The 20,979-nt window shown below is 34.9% G+C and overlaps 1 protein-coding gene across 16 annotated transcripts in view; it reads left to right on the top strand.

Annotated features, from left to right (window-relative positions):
* The window catches only part of SOX5 (SRY-box transcription factor 5), a 1,003,105-nt gene that overhangs the window by 773,366 nt on the left and 208,760 nt on the right, over positions 1 to 20,979 (top strand). For all 16 annotated transcript variants that reach the window (XM_078075751.1, XM_078075750.1, XM_078075752.1 and 13 more), the window contains one exon: positions 11,295 to 11,381. In XM_078075751.1, coding sequence (XP_077931877.1) covers positions 11,295 to 11,381 — 87 coding nt within the window. The remainder of the gene's footprint in view (positions 1 to 11,294; positions 11,382 to 20,979) is intronic.

The following is a 20,979-nucleotide window of genomic DNA, read 5'->3' as shown; positions in this document are numbered from 1 at the left end:
TAAGCGCTGTGAATTGTGCAGGACTGTTGAATCTCAGATCTGTACCTCTGAAACAAATAATGCAATATATGTTAAGAAAGAAAAAAAGAAGAAGAAGAATGTAGCAGGAGGGGAAGAATGAAGGGGGGGAAATCGGAGGGGGAGAAGAACCATGAGAGACGATGGACTCTGAAAAACAAACTGAGGGTTCTAGAGGGGAGGGGGTTGGGAGGATGGGTTAGCCTGGTGATGGGTATTGAGGAGGGCACGTTCTGCATGGAGCACTGGGTGTTATGCACAAACAATGAATCATGGAACACTATATCTAAAACTAATGATGTAATGTATGGGGATTAACATAACAATAATAAAAAATTAAAAAAAAAAATAAAAAAAAAAAAATAAAAAAAAAAAAAAAAAAAAAAAGAATATAGAAAAATAAGCAGCAATGCTTCTGTGCTATAAAAATTCCTATTAATTATATTCAAGGTAGAGATTATTTTCCTTTCTACCATTAACATCCTTTCCAGTATTAATAATTCGTTGTCCTCCCATTCCTTTAAATGAATAATCAGGATATTATCCCACTCATTCTTCTCCGATTTACCATATTGCTTGCAATGTTATTCCACTGTTCTCTGAACCTTAGTTCTCAACCGTGAAAAGACGATGCCCTTGTCATTTAGTTGACATCTTAGGAGCTTCTCTTTTTTCTTTGCTGTTTACATAAACATAGATACCTCTCATATTGTGTGTGTAGTACATTACTTTGAAGAATATACATACATGAATATACATGTGGTCATATGATTAATGGTCCCTTGTTTAAGATTTTTAAACAAAATTTTTGTTCCCAATACTCCAGTAATAATAATTCCCTATTTTCCCCCTTTTTAATAAATAAAACATATATTAGCTCCTGGTAGTTCATTACTGCATTTTACTGTGACTTTTTTTTCCCCTTTGAATTACTATATCTCATTGAGTTGTATAATAGAAAACTATTGGAATGTATTTGAATTTTTTTTGTTGATGATATTTAAATTATTATTACTCAAATGACACTGTGATGTTAGTAAAATTCTTTTACCTTTTCGTAAGAAGAATTCAATATATTCTACTTCACGTCTTAACCGCTTGAAAAAAGTTTTCAAGTTTCTGAAAATGTAGTAGAATGTCTTTATCCATATTGTTATACCCCAAATCGGTGTTTCCTCATCAAAAAAATTACCTCAGGTATTTGGGAATTGCAGATTCCTGGGACTCAACCAAGGCATAAAGAGCCAGACTCTCCCAGTGGCCCTGGAATTTTGCACTTAAAGAAGTTTCCCTATGAAATGAACTTCAAGTGGATAGGATCCACTTCTGTTTTGCTCCTGTTAATATCCCCATGCCTGCAAAAATATATAGTACCTATTCTTTGTTGAAATAATCCATTCTACTATTCTTATCCATATACTTATCTTTTAATTTAACTTTATATTGATAGTGTGACTTAATTCATATTATTTTCCTAATTACAGACAAGATGAGAAATTGGCCCTATTTTTGGAAAGTATTGGTTAGTAGATTTTTTTTATAGCTGCTTTGATTGATAAACAGTAGACTATTTTTGAACTCTTTATGGTAATACTACAAAAGTAGCATTTAGGAAAAAGTCTCTCAGCACATTTTATTTAAATAATTTTTAATAATTAAAATAAGGCATGTTCTCTTTGTTTTTACTTCAATAAATGAAACAATAAAAGAGAAACTCAGTGACACCATAGCAATTTGAGTCAAACATTTAGTGTCTGGTCGCTGTTAGTCTATCCATCTTTCCCAGGAGATAGTGAATTTCTTGAGGTGCGGAGGCCATGTCTTAGTGCCTATCACCCTGCCACAGTAGCAGCTTAATAATGATTGTGAAGTAAATGAATAAATAAATGGATAGAGTCTAACATCTCCTGATCTTCTTGTGTATGTACGTGTGTGAGTTGTGCAAAATAATGAAAAGGGAAGTATATCCGATTTTTTAAAAGTAGTCTGATAGCTCTAATAGTACATCATGCCACTAAAAGCAAAGACAATCATTTTGTACATTCATTCAGTTAAGAAATTAAATGAATATACCAATGGATTCTCCATTCCCAATTTTATACCCACTGACTTTAACATTGAGAATGCTAAATCTCTGGTGATACAGGAAAAGTGAAAAACAAACTATGCTTTTCTCTTTTTCTATTTATCCAGACTTTTTTCTTTTTTTGTGCTTCCTTTTTATCTTTTTTTTTCCACTCGTTCTTCCTTAAATGAAAATGCTTCTTAAAGAGAACTCTTACAGGTTGATTTTGTTTGGCTCTTCTGCATTTGGTGGGGTGGGGGTGGGGGGGTCACGGCATATCATACCTAACACAGGACTGTAGCTTTTGTTGTTGATTAGATAGTGTCTAAGCTTGTGAACATTAAATGCCATTTTGGAAATACAAGTATTGTATTTTCTCATCTAAAATTACTCTAAAAATGACGCGATCCAAAATCCATGAAAGGTTATGAGAGACCAAATATAACAAGTTGTTAAGGCAGATGGACTACTTTGGTTGAGAAGGATATGTGCAAATTTAGATATATGATTTTAAGCAAATCAGGGGATATTTTTCTTAATTTTAAAATCTGATGCTATGTATTAGAACATAAAAAAATAATTTGAATTGTAAGTAGCTTTTCAGCTCAACTGTTCAACTACCTGCATATCACAATCTCTAATTTATCATATGAATCATGTCAGTTTTTATTGTTCATATCTTTTCAGGCATCTGGCAAGCTGAGATTGTGATTTGTTTTCACATATGTTGTGATAGAGAAGATTCAGGATGTGTAGTGGTTTAGCATCAGGCTGTATGCGCTTTAATTCTCACTTCCAGTGGTAAAACATTCTGTCATATTTTTAAAGTATTGGAATCTTATTCTAATGTATGTTCAGTGGTTTTCTATTTCTCTGCTTTTTGTATCTCCTTTATCATCCCTACCACCCACTTTCACAATTTTAAACAACAACAACAACAGAATTGTACAAATACGATCAGTAATTTTCATTTTCATCATGGTCTTAGATATCTAATTAAATGGATGATTATGTGAATACACTCTTTTATAGTAGGATAATTGCTTCATTTATAATTCAAATACATATTTAGGTAATTCTTTTCTTAAATATATCAGTAGGCATATGTAATTTGCTTAGAACTATGCATTCTTATCTTTACTAAACTGCGATATGTTTAAGCTATCTTAAACTCCTGTTTGTAAATTTGTCTTGTGAAATGAAGACTTTGTGTTAAATATGCCTGACTCTCATGTACCTTTTGCTATGACTTAGTTCTTATGGTTTGTCTTCTATTTTTCTTTCTTCCTCTATCTCACATATCCACAGTTGAGAAAATAGTATTTCATATAAAACATATGGAGAGTAAGTTTTATTGTAATTGATGTCTAAGAAAGTTGGTTATTCGATGAATAAAATAAAAAGACATAGTCATGAAAAACTTTTTTGGGAAATGCTTTAACTTTTTGAAGTTGACTATTACTGATACAATCATAAACATCTTCCTCCCGAATTTCTTTCTATCACATTATTTATGCTTTTCTATTCTACCCCTCTTGCCTTAGCAACCCCTTTGCTTCCTCCTACTCTCCACTGTCACCCCTCTTATTGTAACAAATGACTACAACTTAATTCATGTTTCCCCACTCACACTTTGCTGACATCATAAATTATTTGGATACAAATGGACAATATTCATTAGCTGTGCACTTTGCCGAAAGAGCGTTACACAGGAGTGCTGCACTGTCTCATTTTTATTAAAAGTTAAAATGCTCTTGCTGTCATGGGGGTTGGGGTGAGTTAGCCATGATAGAGGAGAGGGCTACAGTGCTAATAAATAAAAATAATAACTATTACCGCTGGTTGAGTGACCCTGGGAAAAGAGCACTACAATGCTATTTGTTGTTCTCTTTCACTTGTCAACAGCACTGGCTTGAAAGCTTTAGCCATTGTTGAGGATGTAATAGAGCCTATGGAGAGTAAGAGAGACAACTGTCCAACAAAATAAAAAAATCATGCAAAGATTAGTTGAGTATTTTTGTGTATCTGTGCTGTTTTGGGACAGTTCATACATTAACCTCATGGAAGTGACAACTATCCTTGTCCCTCATGATACTACGCCTTTTTCTCTATCATCTTTATTGGCATGAACCAACTAAAAAATTCATAGGGATGGTAGATAATCAATGAAACTAAGGGTTGTGGGTCATTACCATAAAAAATGTAGAGACAACCATCATCCTTTGATGAGGTTTTTGAATTCTGGGTTGTTTTAGTGATGGGCACAGTGAAGCATATGCATATATATTTCATTTGATTTTTGAAACAGTTCTTTTGGGTTGTCGTATATTAAGTTGCAGTTGTAATGTTAGTAACATTTTTGAGTGTTACTGTGTGCCCTATAGTGTTTTAAGAGCTTTATATAAATTATCTCATTTAGTTATTTTGACAATCGTATGTGGTCAGTACAGTTATTATTCCCATTTACAGATGAGTCAGTTGAAGCATAGCGAGGTTAAACTACTTGCCAGAGGTCACAAAACTAGTAAGTGATGGTGTCTGGTTGTATGACATTAAGGCTTTTTTAATGTTCACTAGCACAACATTAGTGAGATTTTGTGCATGAGGAATACCTCTTTGCAACTCTTTTTTGAGATGCTTCCCCCAAATTACTTAATGTTATTTTTGCTGGCCTCTAATTTTTGAAACAAGGACAAAACAGAGTGTTGCATGAAAATATACTTAACTTGGGGCACCTGGGTGGCTCAGATGGTTAAGCATCTGCCTTCAGCTCAGGTCATGATCCCGGGGTCCTGGGATTGAGCCCCGCATCTGGCTCCCTGCTCTGCGGAGAGCCTGCTTCTCCCTCTCCTTCTACTGCTTCCCCTGCTTCTGCTCTCACTCTCTCTGTAAAATAAATAAATAAAATCCTTAAAAAAAAAAAGAAAAGAAAATATACTTAACTTTCTGAGTGATAGAGTAGATAAAACAATATAGCTTCCTAAGTGTCTCTTTTAATGATTTTTTTTTTTTTTTTATGTAGAACATATAGAGCCATCTTGTGAGGAGTAAACCCAAGGTTATTGAGATGTAGCAATTATGTCATATTGATTATGGCATGTTTAATCATGTGATGAAGAAATGTTCTTTTAAAATGTGGTATAAGATTGAATATAATTGGGCAGGTGTGTTAATAGTTTCAGCTTGTGCAACGAGAAAATTCAAGCTTGTAAGTATTGATTTAAATTTTGCAATATTCCAAAAACTGATTGCACATTAAACATTTTAAAACTTGAGTCAGCAGGCCAAATTTTTTTTTTTCCTTTCTGTTAACAAGCTCTTATTAACTTTCAAGTGGAAACAAACAAGTATTTTGGCACCACTAAAAGTAAAGTATTTGTAGAGCTTAATTCACTTTAGGATAATTACATATAAAAATGAGGCTTATTGAAATTCTAATGCTTTGGAATTTCAGATGTGTTTCTCTTGTGTGTTGTGGTATGTATTATTTTTTAATGTTTCCTAGAAGAACTTGACATTTTCCGTGGCAGACTAGCTGCAGTGCTTGGCTAATGGGAATGTTACAAGGCCCCGTGGTCTTCAGTGGACAAATAACTTTCCAGATATATAAAAGTTTTACATTACTTCCATTACATTGTTTAGTATTTGCCCCAAAATGCTGTCTAGGCCTGTGCATATTGTCAACATGAATTAAACTCTTACAGATATATGATTTCTAGAGTTAGCCCAATCTTCCCCCTCAAAAATAATCTTATTATCAGTAATTGAATAATTAAATAGCAAGCATTGAATTGTAATTAGCTTTTTGAAGAAAAATATATTTGGCCAAGGGTTCTAACTTGTGTTTATTCTTCAGCTTTATGTTGGCCATCAAGTGAAAGCTTGCAAGGGGAGAATATTGAGTTAACAATACCTAATTCAAACAGAGATCAGTCGCCCAGATCAACTCTCATATAATAATTGTTTAAAACTAGATGAGGCGAATAAAACTGGACTAACATTTCATTTTTGACAAGTTTGACTATTAAAAGAACTTGTTATTGTGTGTGGCATATCGAAAAGAACACTGAACTAGGAGTTAGGCTTCAGGTCCTACCTTTATCATTAATTAGATTTATGATTTTAGTCATATTTTAACCTTAGTTTACAATTTCAGTCTGTAAAATGCAGAATTTGGTCTAGACTATTTATTACCCAAATTGTATTGAGCAAAACAGTCATCCCCCAACACTGATTTCCTTGGTCAGATATTTAAATTACACTATATAATCCACAATTCACTTAAAGATTGACAGTCTCTTAGCCCTTAAATAGATCTAAATCTTGTAGAAATGAAATGTAAATTTGTGGAATGTAATGAGATTGACATGACAATGGAATGCTTATTTCGTTTGTTTTGGTTTTAAGTAACCAAACAATTTGTGTTCCGTTTATGTCCTGTGTTTTATTTAATAAATTACTTTTATGAAACGCTTATCTAAATGATATCTAAAGATCCATACAGGTTTAAAATTCTGATTCTACGATGTGAATAATCTACATAATGTCACTTTAACTTCTTGACTTTGAAGAGGTATTGCTATATTTTTTGAAGTTTAGACATACTGCTGTTCCTTCCAGAAGACAACTCCCATCCCTAAACATGCACCCTATCACATGTCACGAATAACACAGCTTAGGTTAAGCTACAAAATTAAAGTGTAAACTGTGGTAGATTTGGTAAGACCTAACTCCGGGGACTTTGTTTAAAAAAAGTCAAATATTACACATACATGTTTTTTGCTTGTTCGATTTTTCAATGAGCTCTGCCACTGCAGATCAAGGGAGATTAAGGGAAAAAACCTACATAAACACAAAGCAAAAACCTGAGCTTGTGTGTAAAGCTACTGCACTGGAGCGAATGTGGTTTAATTCTTGGCACTGGCAGCTTGTTGGAGAATTACAATATGTTGGCATGAGTCTCTAGGTCTCATTGTTCCAGATGAGGGAGTCAGTCTTAAGAGTGTTTGGCACTGAAGGGAAAAAGGAGTGAGAGTTATAGGGAATGAACAGGCCCTAAAGAGGCAGGATGCTGTTGTAACAATGGCTGGCACAGTTGGGGGGGCCATTCACTGGTGGGGATTGCCATAGGCATTGATGTGAAGAAACATATGTGAGCAAAAGAGGCAAGGGTGAGGAAGGAAAATCAAGCAAACATATCAAAAGGGTCCTGATGGCAGAAAGAGACAAAAGTAATCCAATTAGAGTCATCTTAATATTAATGGATTGACTGATAAGGATATCTGTCATCACCCTCTAATTTATCTTATAGCTTATTTCTTACCATTTATTTTATTTTTTTTTATTTTAAAATATGTACGTATTTATATTTCCCCTAAAGACACAGATCCCTGAATTAAAAGGCCCTGGTTCTGTATTCCCTCTGTTCTACTCTCTGGCTAGGTGATGGCTGGGAAAAGCATCTTTCTGAGCCTTAGTTTTCTCATCTGCAAAACGGTGTAATAACAATGCATACCATTGACAACGCTGTTGCATCTGACAGCATTATATAAACTGAAATGCTATGCAAAAATAAGAGCTACTATTACCTCTCTCACTTATTTTAATATAGGGAGCACTAATTTTTATTTTGACAGCAATTGCGATACTTCAATGTCGGAGAGAAGTAACTCTCAGGAGAATCTTTAAAGGTGCTTATAGTAAAACTGTGGCATATCTTAATGTGAAAATGATGGATAATCCAGAATTTGAACTTTTGGAAAATAAGTATGTCCACAAACATACTATACATACTCACAGTATAAAATACAATTCTACACATATTTAAAAAAATCACGTCTCATTTTAGAAAATGGAATATTTAATAGATAACTACTATACTTTTTAGTCCATAAACACTGAAGCAACACTTACATAATTGTGTCAAATTTCCCTTTAATCACATTCACACATTTAATGAACAGGTGTATTATAAATATTGGGATTTTGCCATTTGGTCTTTTACAGTTCTAGTCATTTATATTCTCTGGGTTCTTTACCATTTTCAGAGAAATTCAGTCATTAGTACCCGTGCATCCACTGTGTTCATTATGACCATTGTGAACTCATCATTCGCTGCCTTCATTAACATCCACGGTGAAATCATTTCTTAACCACCTCTTCATGAATGACCAGTGGAGACAAGCTACAACAGTAGCCATTGGAGGAATACTGGACGTGGATTTGCTTAAAGCTCTTTATTTTATAGTAGTTCAGATAGAGAAGTGAAGTGGGTGAAATGATACACTTTTGGTCCCCCTGACTTTGGGATCCAGTAGGTTGAACTTAGCTCCCTATGGGCAACTTCTCAAAATAATCTTCTGAATTAGATATTGGTGCCTTTGTTTACCACTTAAGAAACCAAAGCTTAGGGAAATATCTAATTCAGAAGATTATTATGAGAAGTTTGAGATACCACATGTAAAGGACCTGGTACACTGCTTAGCACTTAGCCCTCAAAATAGTAGCTGTCATTATCATTTCATTGTTGACAAGAGAGTTCGGAATTTGTAGGCAAAAAAACAGAAAAAAACAAAACAAAAAACAAAACCTTACTTCAAAAAGTCAACTCTGCCCATTACATTTTGTGAGACCTCAGACAAGTCCTGTTTTTTTTCTTTTTGCTTTTGTTTTTAACCTGTGTGATGGATATAATAACACAATCTGAGTCTTCAGGTTTTTGCTATGATTAAATGAGAGAATACAGACAGGTAAAAGCATCTAACATAGTTCCTGGCACATAGGCTGCTCAATAACTGTTTACTGAATCTGAAATATACGTCACCCAAATTGCAAATATTAGTGTCTGTATTCATCCACAGACATGACATCCCCGAGTTAGATATGTTTCTCATTTTACATCTTCCAAATTATTTGGTCTTAAAGAAGTTATTATATATATATATATATATGTCAGGTATTTGAAAAAAAAAGAAAGTGGCTCTGTATAGGAGCCTTCTATCTTTATGTAAGTTAATAAAGAGGCCAGGAATGTTCTGCAGGTTTCAGAAATCTGGCGGCTGTTACTTTAACTCTGCAACTTAGACAGAAGACTTCTGTTTCTTTATGAGCACACTACAGTGAATATTTTGTCTAGCTGCAGGGGAAAAGCTTTGTCATGGACTTTGCAGACAATAGCCTTAAAAGTAAAATGGTCTGCTTTTGGTGCCGGGAGGTTCAGGGGCCTATTGTTAGTGCACAATGGATTTCTATTGCTGCATTCCTGCTTTGCAAAGGTTTGTTAGCTTTTAATGACTGACAGTACTCTATTGCAAATACCGTATTGGCTGTACCCTGTTTACATGCTACTCAAGAATTTTTGTGGAGTGCTGGAAAAAAGAAACAGTGGTGTTTGTTTGACCTACTCTGATAAGGTTTAAAAAATGATTTCGCTCATGAAGTGTTTACTGGGAATGTAGAAACATTGGAAATCCGTGCAGAAGTATTTTAAAGTTACTTTGAAAGCCTCAATGAACAGAAATATTGATTACAGTACAAAGAGATTTAAGCCGTTTTATTACTCAGAATTGTCATTACCATTTTCAAAACCACTATGGTATAGAAAGAGGGATATTTGAAGAAAAAGTAAAAGCAATTTCTTAGGATCTGTCTTCCTTAAAATGTAAGAAGTGGAGATACCTTGTTACAAAGGAAAAAAAAATACAACTTACACATTCCGTAGTAAATTCCATAGTAAATGTGTACACAGTAATTGTGGTAGGTGTGTGTGTGTGTGTGTGTGTGTGTATGCACCATATGTATAGACCATAGACCATGTAAAGCAGTAATCATACAGATTCACTATTTTATTTTCCAGAAGTTTTTGATATCTGAAAAAAAAAAAAAGCGTTCCCTATTGTCACAGTTTTTCCAAGGAAATTTCACCTCTACTTTTTTGAAAACTCCACAAGGGCTTTGTGACTCTGACAGTCAATGGCTGTAAGATGGAGGCCTGAGAGAAGTAGATAGCATTAGCCAAAGATGATGATGACGCCTTAAAATGCATTTTACTGTGGGGAAAATGAACCAGTTTCTAATAATCTTATGGTCTCTAGGCCAGACGGTCCCTTTGATAAGTTAACATGTACTCCCTTTATGCTCCTAGTAGGGGGTAAACAAATGTCTGAACAAACACAAATACACATAAACACCAATGTGGAGAATGGCAGTGTATGTCTTAGATCCAGATACTAAGTGTGGGTATTGTTATTTAGATGGAGCATACTGGGACACTTATCTTTTAGTACACTCCATTTTCTAACTGAATGCAGTGCTAATCGTGGGATTGAAAGCCATTGTAATTGTGTACCCATCTAAATGCTGACAAGAATATACAATTACATTGTTTGGAATTGAGTTTAATGTTTGGGAGTTTTATTAGCATTTATGTTTACTTATACATTAAAATTCAACACAAAAGAAGAGGTCAAAAACCATGTGATATATAGAAGCAAATATCAGACTAAAGCATAACCTTGCTCTTTAAAATATATGTGCCCTGTCTCAATACTGGGCATTTTAAAAGAATGTGAGACAAATCTGAAATAAGCAAATAATAGGTTTCCATTATAGGCATTACTCACTTTTCTAGATTTTGCAATCTTTGTAAAGCTTCTTTTATACCAACTTTTTTTTTTTTTTTTTTTTTTAGTGTTCATGGTACTGGCAAATCTTTCCACAGTGTGCTTACCACCATACGATGTTAAACACATATTATAAAGTGGATGTAATTGTAAACACACAGAGGGATATAATTACATGTAGCAGATTTAAGAGCTAATTCTTTGCCTTTTTTTTTTGCTCTGCATTTTATCAACATAATTATTTTTTGACTGCAGACTAACACCCTGAAATTGACAAGCATCTATTATAGCAGGAATTTGTTCACCAAATTGAAAAACAATGAACTGCAGGTTTATATGTACCCATTGTCATAAAGAATTAGTACGGCTTTGTTCCGCAAGAAGAAAAAGCTAATGATTTTGAAACAGCAGGTGACAAAACACATTCTTCCCCCCCCCCCCCCCCCCCCCGTTATCAGTTTGTTGATGAAGTCATTATGAACTGGGGCCCGGATAGGGATGGCCTTATTTTTAGCAGATAGACTTTTAATGAGCTGCATTGTAAAGATAGTCGTGTTGATTTGCTTACATTTTTTTTTTTCTTTACTTAGAAACCCCCAGTATTGAAAAGCTACTCTCAAAGGACTGGAAAGACAAACTTCTTGCAATGGGATCAGGGAACTTTGGTGAAATAAAAGGTAATATATTTGCAATTATTTTGATCCAAAATATACGAAAATGAAGTTTATATTTTGAAATATAACAGTGATACAGTGCTTCTCCCCCCATCCCCTCCTGCCTCATGTATTCTCTGTCTTTGGTGTTTCTTCCTTCTAGCTTGAAAGTGGATGTGTCAGGGTTCTTATTTTCTCTTTGTTTGTGCCTTATTAGATAAATGGAATGTCATTTTAACAGAATAACCCCACTGTATCTTCAAAAGGCTTTGGTTTTCATCATTTAAAAAAAAAAATTTAAATGATTTACCTTGTAAGTAGGAATGTATTTATATCAGGGTTAAAAACTGCCTATTATGATGATTTTATACATTCTACATATTAGAAGTGTGAATGTACATAATCTACATTTAAAACCAGAAATGATGAATGCAGAAAGCTTAATAAAGGTTGTTTTTCACTAATGAGAGCAATATTTTTGGTTTGGTTTTATTTGAATCAGACATTACAAACAACTAAGAGAAAAAGTCTGTATGGACTTCATGATACTGAATATTCATATCTTAATAAACTTTTACTAATAACAGTGGGAGAGGGCTTAATTCCTCATATAAAAATAGAATCAAATGGTCATTTCAGTTAATTTTAATGTGTGTTTTCTCAAAGCCTAGTAGGCAGTCTATGGTTTTCTGTTTGTTGCCAATAGCACACTTGATTCTGAGTTCTAAAGAATTAATTTTGAGAAAAAAATACTACTTATTCATCAATATTAAAATATTTCGTTATATATTACTCTATATTTTTTGGTAGAAGCTGAATATATTTAAAATATCACCAGATTTATATTAATATACATGTAGAAATATGTGTATAAATAACTTTTTTGCATATGTATGTATGCGCACATGTTCTCCCAATGAAAAAGGCAATTGTCTTTCTTATGGCCCTGCTACACTGAAGCATCCTGCAGAAAGGCAGGACACTAGCATCTCAGCGTTTGGAAACTTCCAGAAAATGCTGGACTGAATATTTCACTTTTCATCCATTCTACTTGAAGTTTACATATATTCAGGTTATGATTAAGTAGGCCTTGATGGTGAGAGAAAGAATGGGTGCTAATCAACACATTCAGTAACCAAAATCTATAATGGAATCAAATTCAAACAGATAATAATTTGTATGTCTTAAAGAGCTTGAAGACCAAGTTTAAAGAGAACAGAGAAATCTCTCTTCCGAGGCAGCAGATCCTTTATATTATTATGTTGGATTTTTAACCCATTTGCACCCGCGGTAGAGGATGTGTTCTCTCCAAGGTTCTTTATTCTCCTCTGACCTGAGTGAAAACTGAGAGTAGAACAGAGAAGACCGCCTGTTCCAAGCCTTGTGATCTCATTCCATTGGAGGACAAACATTTTTCCCTCCCTCGTTTTCTTCACAAGTCAGACTTAAAAGCCGCCACAGCAGTGATGATAAGCTTGGAGGAAAGCAGCTCCGCTCGCCTTTCAGGCTTGCCTGTGGGGTTAGTTCAGGAAGCTGTAGTACAGTCAAAAGAAGTTCCGTCTTTAATTTTGAGTTTTTTAAGCTTCACATTCAGAGCATAAGTTTGGTGATTGTCCTCTGGTTCTATTCAAAAAAGCTGTTTTCTGATGCATTTAAAAAGCAACTGTGGATCTTTCTTTGGTTGGGGGCATGGTTATTAGGTGCTTGGATAGGTTTGGCAGAAAACTGGGAAAATAGCGCTGGCTTACTTTTCCTACTGACTGCCCGTGACAGTTGCAATTACTCTCCATTGTTCATAGGTGGCTAGAAAGTGGAAAGGATACAATAGTGTGTAGCCCTCTGGGGGTAAATGAATTTGACTTAATGGTTCTTGGGGGGTCAGACACTATGATTATGCCATGCCCAGGAATGTGGTTTTCATGCCACCTCAGAAGAAGTTATGTGAGAACAATGGCTTAGCTGTTTGGCAGGGTTTTTTTTTTTTTTTTTTTTTTTTTTATGAAGCAAATAAAGGTGTAAGTCTCGTGTATGTGCGCACCGTTTTGGGTTGAGGTAGGCAAGAATAAGTGTGAGCTTTTCTTTATCTGGAAATATGAACTCATTCAACTATTAGATGATTAGCGATAATCGAGAATAATATGTTTAATACACTCTTTGCATATGTTAGCACGGATACTGCCTTTACAGTATTTACCAAGTCTTGTCAACTGAAACTTTTCTCCTCTGTTTACACTGGTCAGTTTTCATTTAACTTTTAATTAGTTCCAGAAAACATGTGAGTGAATGAGTGTGCGTGTGTGTGTGTCGTGTGTATGTGTGCGCGAGCACGAGCGCACCTATTCTTAATATCTAAAACTGTAGCCAAGGGAGAGCAGAGCTCAGTTCCTAAGCACTGGCTTCAAGCTGCTGCATGTGAATTAATTTCAGGGCATTTGGACAAAGGTTAATATTACAGATTGGCAAAGTTCAAAGAAGTGTTTCTTGCTATTACTGTTTAAAAAGTTAAAATGATAAACTTTTAAAAATAGGGGAAATAAATAGCATTTGGTTTGGATGTTTTAGCTATCCATAAGTAGTTGTCATATCCACTTAAAGTCAATCTCATTTTTCAAGAAACAATGTGGGTTAGTAAAGGTCACCCACTTCTGAAAGCATAAAATTATTTCTCATGTTAGATTATTTTGCCTGTTAGAATTTATACCATTTTATGGTCTGGTACCTTGGAAATGTGAAGTAATTAGGTTTTAAAGTTACATTCAAAACAGCCCTCTAAAAAACATCCAAAAAGGACACTAGATCCAGTTTTGCCAAACGCAACTGTGTGACTGAAAAGCTTGGCCCACCGTCAATATATGTGTATCCGCTGATGAGCTGCCGGAAGAAATGACTTATTTCTTCTTCTCCAGTCAGCTATCTCATGCGGACCAGTCAGCTTGCGGGGTTTTTTGTTGTTATCTATAGCAGAAGCACTGAGTAACGGTTGTGTGAGGTGAAGAAATACCTCTTAGAGCCTCATAGTTACCGAGAGGGGGACAAAACCACGCCTGCTCTCCCCTTGGCAACGGGGCCGTCACACGTTGTTTTAGCTAGCATGAAATTCCATTACACTGAAGGTCATTGCATTGGCACTTCACCTGAGCACAGTATCTGGGGATCTGTGGCAGCTTTGACTCATCTAAACAGATCATTTTCTTTTCAATAAAGTCATTGCAAGAGTTTGTATTTTACGGACTTTTTTTTTTTTTTTTTTTTTTTTGTAGAATTGTGACCAAAAAATCTGCATGCAGAATTCTCGCAAATATTTCTATCTTGGTGAAGTTAGAAAAGCAGGGCGTTGTCTGAGAGGTTTTCTGTCCAGGTGCCTCAGATAAGCCCAAATCAGTTTTGCCACCTGCCTTGTATAAAGAATTCTTCAGAGCCTGGTTTCTTTGCCATTGGTATCTCTGGTAGACCCTTTCTGACCCTGCTCAGAATGCATTAATTTAGGCCGGGAAAATGTTGTATCCGGTATTAAGAAAAATGCCAGCTGCAGTTGGTATAATAAAAAATTGGCTCTTTTGAAAGCTATAATTTTGTTCTTTCTAGAAGATGGAACATAAAGGCAAACACCAGACCGCTCTAGAATGCCAGTAATAGATTCGAGGAAATAACCTATTCGGTGATATTTTGGCCTCTTAGAACTCATGATATATACATGCTCTTTAGATCCCACATGTGGGTTAAAGTAGATCCTCTGTTAGGTGACGTAACATTTTGAGATAAAAGAGATGTGGATTCAGTATGTGGCTTGAAAGAGATAATTCCGTTTAAATGACATTAGACGATTTGTAAACAAATCGGCATGGAATAAGAACCTGGTCCAGGTAATAAATCTAGTAAGGGATCCTTAGAATTTTTAAATTTAAAACATGGAAACTAAAATCCCCGTTTAGTTACGTAAGGGTTTTTGTCACTTTGAGAGTTGTTTTAAACCCTTTCTTTTAAAATCAAAAAAACTAAGAATCGCATGCTTTGCTCATACTGACTTTGTGACTTACTTCATTTGCACATTAACCTAAAATATATGCCTGCACATTTTTATAAAAGGGTTGGAAATGTTGATTATTTTTTGAGGGAACTGTTGCCTCTGAAACGTGTTCAATGCAAGAGTCAGCTGTGAAGAAGGTACATAACACATAGACATTTACTTCTAAATAAAGTGAATGCTTAATGTTTTCAATCTACTAAGCTTGTTTTATAGTTCCTCTGTAGTTGCTTATGAGTCGTGTGTTCACTTTTTTTAAAAAAACTACTTTGTGAGAACCGAAGAAAGACTACTGGTCCACAGCATATAAGGTTTGGCAAGGTCTGTCAAAGTGACAAAAAAGTGACTTTATGTTTCCTGCCCATCAGTGACTTGCTCTGTCCCAGAATGCCAGAGGTTTTATGCCAGTGTATAAACAGAGCAAGTGATGGAAAGAGAATGGTCAGACATTGGATCTCATTGATTTCTGTATTGATGATCTAGTTCACGAATTAAGAAGTTTTATATATCTTTCAAAGAAGGTACTTAATAATGCATGTTTTATTTTTTATTTTTCATTTTTTAAAAGATTTATTTATTTTATTTTAGAGAAAGAGAGAGAGCAAATAGGGAGAGGGGCACAGGGAGAGAATCTTCAAGCAGATTTCCCACTGAACGGAGCCCAATGAAGAGCTCATCGCATGACCCATGAGATCACGACCTGAGTCAAAACTAAGAATCAGATGCTTAACTAGCTGAGCCACCCAGGCACCCCAATAATGCATGTTTTAAACAGATACTCTTACATATTAAATCTGATTCTGTATTTGAAAATAAAAATATGCCTTCTTCAATATTTTTTTTCTCATTTAAAAATACATTCATTCATTTAATGAGTATTCATTCGTGCAAGGGATGTGAAGATTCTAAAACTGAAATAATTTGGGGTGCCTGGGTGGCTCAGTCGTTAAGTGTCTGCCTTCGGCTCAGGTCGTGATCCCAGGGTCCTGGGATCAAGCTCCGCATCGGGCCCTTCATCAGGCTCTGCATCAGGCTCCCTGCTCAGCAGTAAGCCTGCTTCTCCCTCTCCCACTCACCCTGCTTGTGTTCCCTCTCTCGCTGTCTCTCTCTCGCTGTCAAAAAAATAAATAAATAAAATCTTTAAAAAAATAAAATTGAAATAATTTTAAAACCATTATTTTTTTTCTCGTAGATATGGACTCCAAAGCTTACACTATCCAGATTATTAGATGATGGAATTAACCTAAAACCCTCTCCTCTTTTAAATGACTATTTTTCTTCCTAGGGAAGCATGGTGTAGTTAAAAAAAAAAAAAAAAAACTGGTGTCATGTTGCTGTGATTCTTCCAAGGACTTGTGGAAATCAGTTTAACTCTTTTGGTTTATTGCCTCATCTGCTCACTTAAAAAACAGTTGCAGATTACTATTGATTACATGCCCATTTATGTACAGGCACCTTGTAAACATTTTCCTTACAAAATTATTGTGACAGAGTCATTTTATTCCCAATTTACATAGGAAGAAGTGGAAACAGAGAGAGAGAGAGAGGAGAGAGAGAGAGATTAATTATCCAAAACCACATACTTTAGTTGTGACAGAGTCAAGATGTGAACCTAATCCTGCCTGTCTTCAAAGCCTGTGCTCTTTGCATGATGCTTGGCAGTCTCTCCTCAGTAAAGTTGGAATGGATGATCTCTAAAATCCTTTAAAACTTGAAAACATTTCCAGACCCAACACAGCTGGATGCAGCGCCCTCTGAGAGGCAGTCATGATATTCTACTCTATGCTTAGATCTGTCCCTTAGCACACATACACTGTTTTGTATTGTTAGCTTATTTACATATTTACCTTTCCCTTGTATACTACTAATTTGCCATTGGCCCAAAGTTTGGGACCCAGTTTGTACTTGATGAAAGGATGACAATTTAAAAATGCCATGTTTTGAGAAGATTATTATAGACAACATTAAAGTCTGTAAATGTGGCAAAGTTGATGTGATTTAAACAACAAAAAAAAAGCAACAACTGTTTTTTACATTTTAAAAACAATATCCAAGGAGGTAGGTGGAATAATCTTGGGAAAAATTTGTAAAATTATAATTTTCATTAAAGGTAAATATTTGTAATAAGAAATAGAATAGAGTAAAAAAAAAAGGAATAAGAACAACCCTTGCTTTCACTACAAAAGTGATAATGCACACATCTTGTCTATAATATCTCAGAAGCAAAGCATCAACCATAGGATAATAATGGTAAAGATCATAGCTACTTGTCAAATGTTCCATTTCACTCTTATGTCAGTTACCTTATAACTGAAAGCTTCCTATAGGAGATATATTTAAATCCAAGCCAAAGGCCTCTTTTTAAGATCTTAAAGCAAAAGAACAAAAACCACTGTTTTTTCAAAATGATTATTGAAATCTATAAGGTAAGAATATGTATAATATTGGCAGTGTATAATAGAATATCAATTACTTTATTCTGTCATGTAATAAATAATAATATTCCTTATATAATTTTAATTGATTCTAACCTCTCAGGGTATTTATATAGCAGTAAAGGGTAGGTAGCTAAATTTTATCAAAGTTTGATTAAATTTGTTCTTAATGAAAAAGACCAATTCATAGATGTTTATAAGTTGGATAACCGAACAAATACTCCTTTAATGAATTAGAATGATGCCACTAATATCTTTGATGAGGGAGTCTGCCTTTTCTCTCTTGTTCAGTAAGAGTGCCACTGAAAGAAGCTTTAGTTGTACATTTAGACTAACTTAAGTTAGTTTTTATTCATTGTATTTTTAGTTCATTCAACAAATATTGCTGTCTGGCCATGTGCTATGTTCTAGAGATAGAATGGTAGCAAGTAGAGTAGATGAATTTCTGCCCTTTTAAAGCTTACAGTATGGTAGAGCCTCTTTCATTAGGCAGAATTTTTAAAGGCAGGACAACAAATTATTTTTAGGTTCTTCAAGAGGAGTACCAGTTGAGAACAACAATATTTTCATTAAAAAAATTAAAACAAGTCAAGTCCTATCCAAAGTTTAACACTAATAGGCTAAGTAACACCAATTATTAAAGGGGAAAAGAAAAAAAACCCTTGCAAAGATTGACCATTGCTTTGTAACAAAGAATTAAATTTCTGGTAAGTTTTTTGAAGGAAGAAACATAATCCCCAGTTTACTTTTAGTGTCAAAATTCTGGGCCTTTCCCCTTCTTCTTGAATGAGTTTACTCTTACATTTCCTTTATTTGTATAATAACTCTTAGCAGTTTATTTTGATTTTGATCATTTAATTTCAAGCCATATATCTGTTTCATTTGAGTGGAATAAAACAATATTGGGGAAATGTCAGCTTCCACAGATATTTTTCTTATAATTTTAAATGTGTTCAAGACCATTTTCAATCTGAGTAATCCTGATGAGGGTTTTCCTTATGCATAGAATTGTACATTATTAGTCAATCAAGGACTTTTCCCTGTTCTTATGAAATTTACTTTATTCATTTAGCAAATTGTGATGGGATGTCTACGTTGCTGGATTCCCAGCATCGAACAAAACAAACTAGTATTCTGCTATCATAAAGTTTATATTCTATGGAGGATTCAATAAATAAATGACTATGGTAATAAAATACAACATATGGTGTTAACTACTATGAACAGAATAAAAATTAAATGATGTGACTGAAAGTGAGATGGTGGCTTCCTAAATTTCATTGTTCAAGGGAGGCAGTCTGAGGAGTTGGCATTTAAATGATTATCTGGTTGGATCTGATAGTTTATTATCTTTTCCATTTAAATGTAAGCTCTCTGAAACAGAGACATTTTTGTCTGGCCTAGACACTGTGATATCCCCAACACCTAGAATAGTGTGAGGGACATAGAAGGAACTCTTCGGGTATATGCAAAAGGAATGAAAGGGAAAAGTTCATCATTTGAAGTGGTTCTCTCCCAGGGGAAATTTGGCATTGTCTGGAAACATTTTTGGTTGTTATAACTAGGTGGGAAGTGCTACTAGCATCTAGCCAGAGATGCTACACGACACAGTCCCCAGAAAAGGAACTGTCTAGTCCAAAATGTCAACAGTGCCAAGATTGAGAAATCTTGATCTAAGACAAGACTTTTCCATGGAAAACAATTGGAGCACAAAGACCCTAATATGGGAGCAACTTTAAAAAATGGTCTTGAACACATTTGAACTTTGTGTATTGGTATTGGAGGAACTCAAAGAAGGCCATGTAACTGAAGCACTTTTACAAAAGAGAAATGGAAGAGATGATGCCAGAGAAGGTAAGAGCTAGATCATTCAGGGCTGTGTTAGGGTAGGGAGTTTGGATTTTATTCTATGTGCGGGGTAAAGCTATGACATGATTTTATACAGGTGTGTGACATGGTCTGATTTACTTTTCTAAATGGATCACTCTGAACTTTTGCTTGAAGAATAGCTTCTAGTAGGAGAGGAAGTGGAAGCAGGTAGAATGGTTAGAAAACAATTGGTAGTAGTGAAGGCAAGAGATTATGATGGCCTGGAATTAAGAGTTTGTACTGGAGATAGAGACTCATGGGCTAATTTCTATGTTCTCGGGTTAATAGGATTCCCAATGAATTAAATATGGAAAACGAGGAAGATGAAAGGATGTAACAATATAGGGGTGGTGATATCTCTTACTGAGAAAGGGATGACTGAAGCTGATGCCCTTCTTTCATGTCTTGTGTCTTCTTTACACTAAGGAATGTTCTGACCTGTACTTCTGTGGAACCTGGGGGACTCTAACAGTCACTCAGATGATTACCATGCCTACAGTCATGAAACACAATATATTTGCCTCTTACTTCAATAATCCTTCATTCAGGGGAATTGAAGCAGGACTAGCATAGATTAAAACACTTAAGAGTGCAAAGAAATGAAACATGAAAATAAATTATTATCAGTGACACACACAAACATGAACTCATACCATTAGCTATCTGAATCTGGTTGACCTAGGCCATAGATACAGGATTGTGCCCCCATAGTGTTGTATACGTGTAAGATTCTTAAAAATCTTAAATCTATGTGAAGAAACAGTAGCTCCTCTTTTTGTTTGGGAGGCCTCTGGATTTTCCAGTGATGTTTACACACACACACACACACACACACACACACACACATACACACATACACACACTTAAAGTCTAGGATATTTTATGACTCTTAACTAGTTTCTCTAATATTCATAGACCACTTATTGGACCCTCCCCATGCACTGGAAGATAATTATTGTGAAGATCATGATAATTTAGAGATGAAGCCATAGAGTTTACTCCATCTTAATTTAGTACTTTTATAAAAGTGGGGAAAATTTCTTTTGCAAAAGCTTAAGTTCCTTGGCTCAACTCACTTAAGCCAAAACCAGAACTTCTGTATAACTCATGTAAGATAATACATATCCCCACTTCTCTTGGCTATATTGCATTCCTAAACCTGAGAGTAGTTTAAAGGGAAGTGACTTACTCATTAAAATTTTAGATAATTTACTATATGCCAGGTCTCCTAGTAGGTAATGAGGGTATAAAAGTTGGTAATTTACAGCTGTTGCTGTCACAGCTATCTCTGCTG

The sequence above is a fragment of the Halichoerus grypus genome, chromosome 6 (assembly GCF_964656455.1).
Source record: "Halichoerus grypus chromosome 6, mHalGry1.hap1.1, whole genome shotgun sequence".
Classification (NCBI taxonomy): Eukaryota; Metazoa; Chordata; class Mammalia; order Carnivora; family Phocidae; genus Halichoerus; species Halichoerus grypus.
This window is presented reverse-complemented; position numbering and strand designations above follow the sequence as displayed.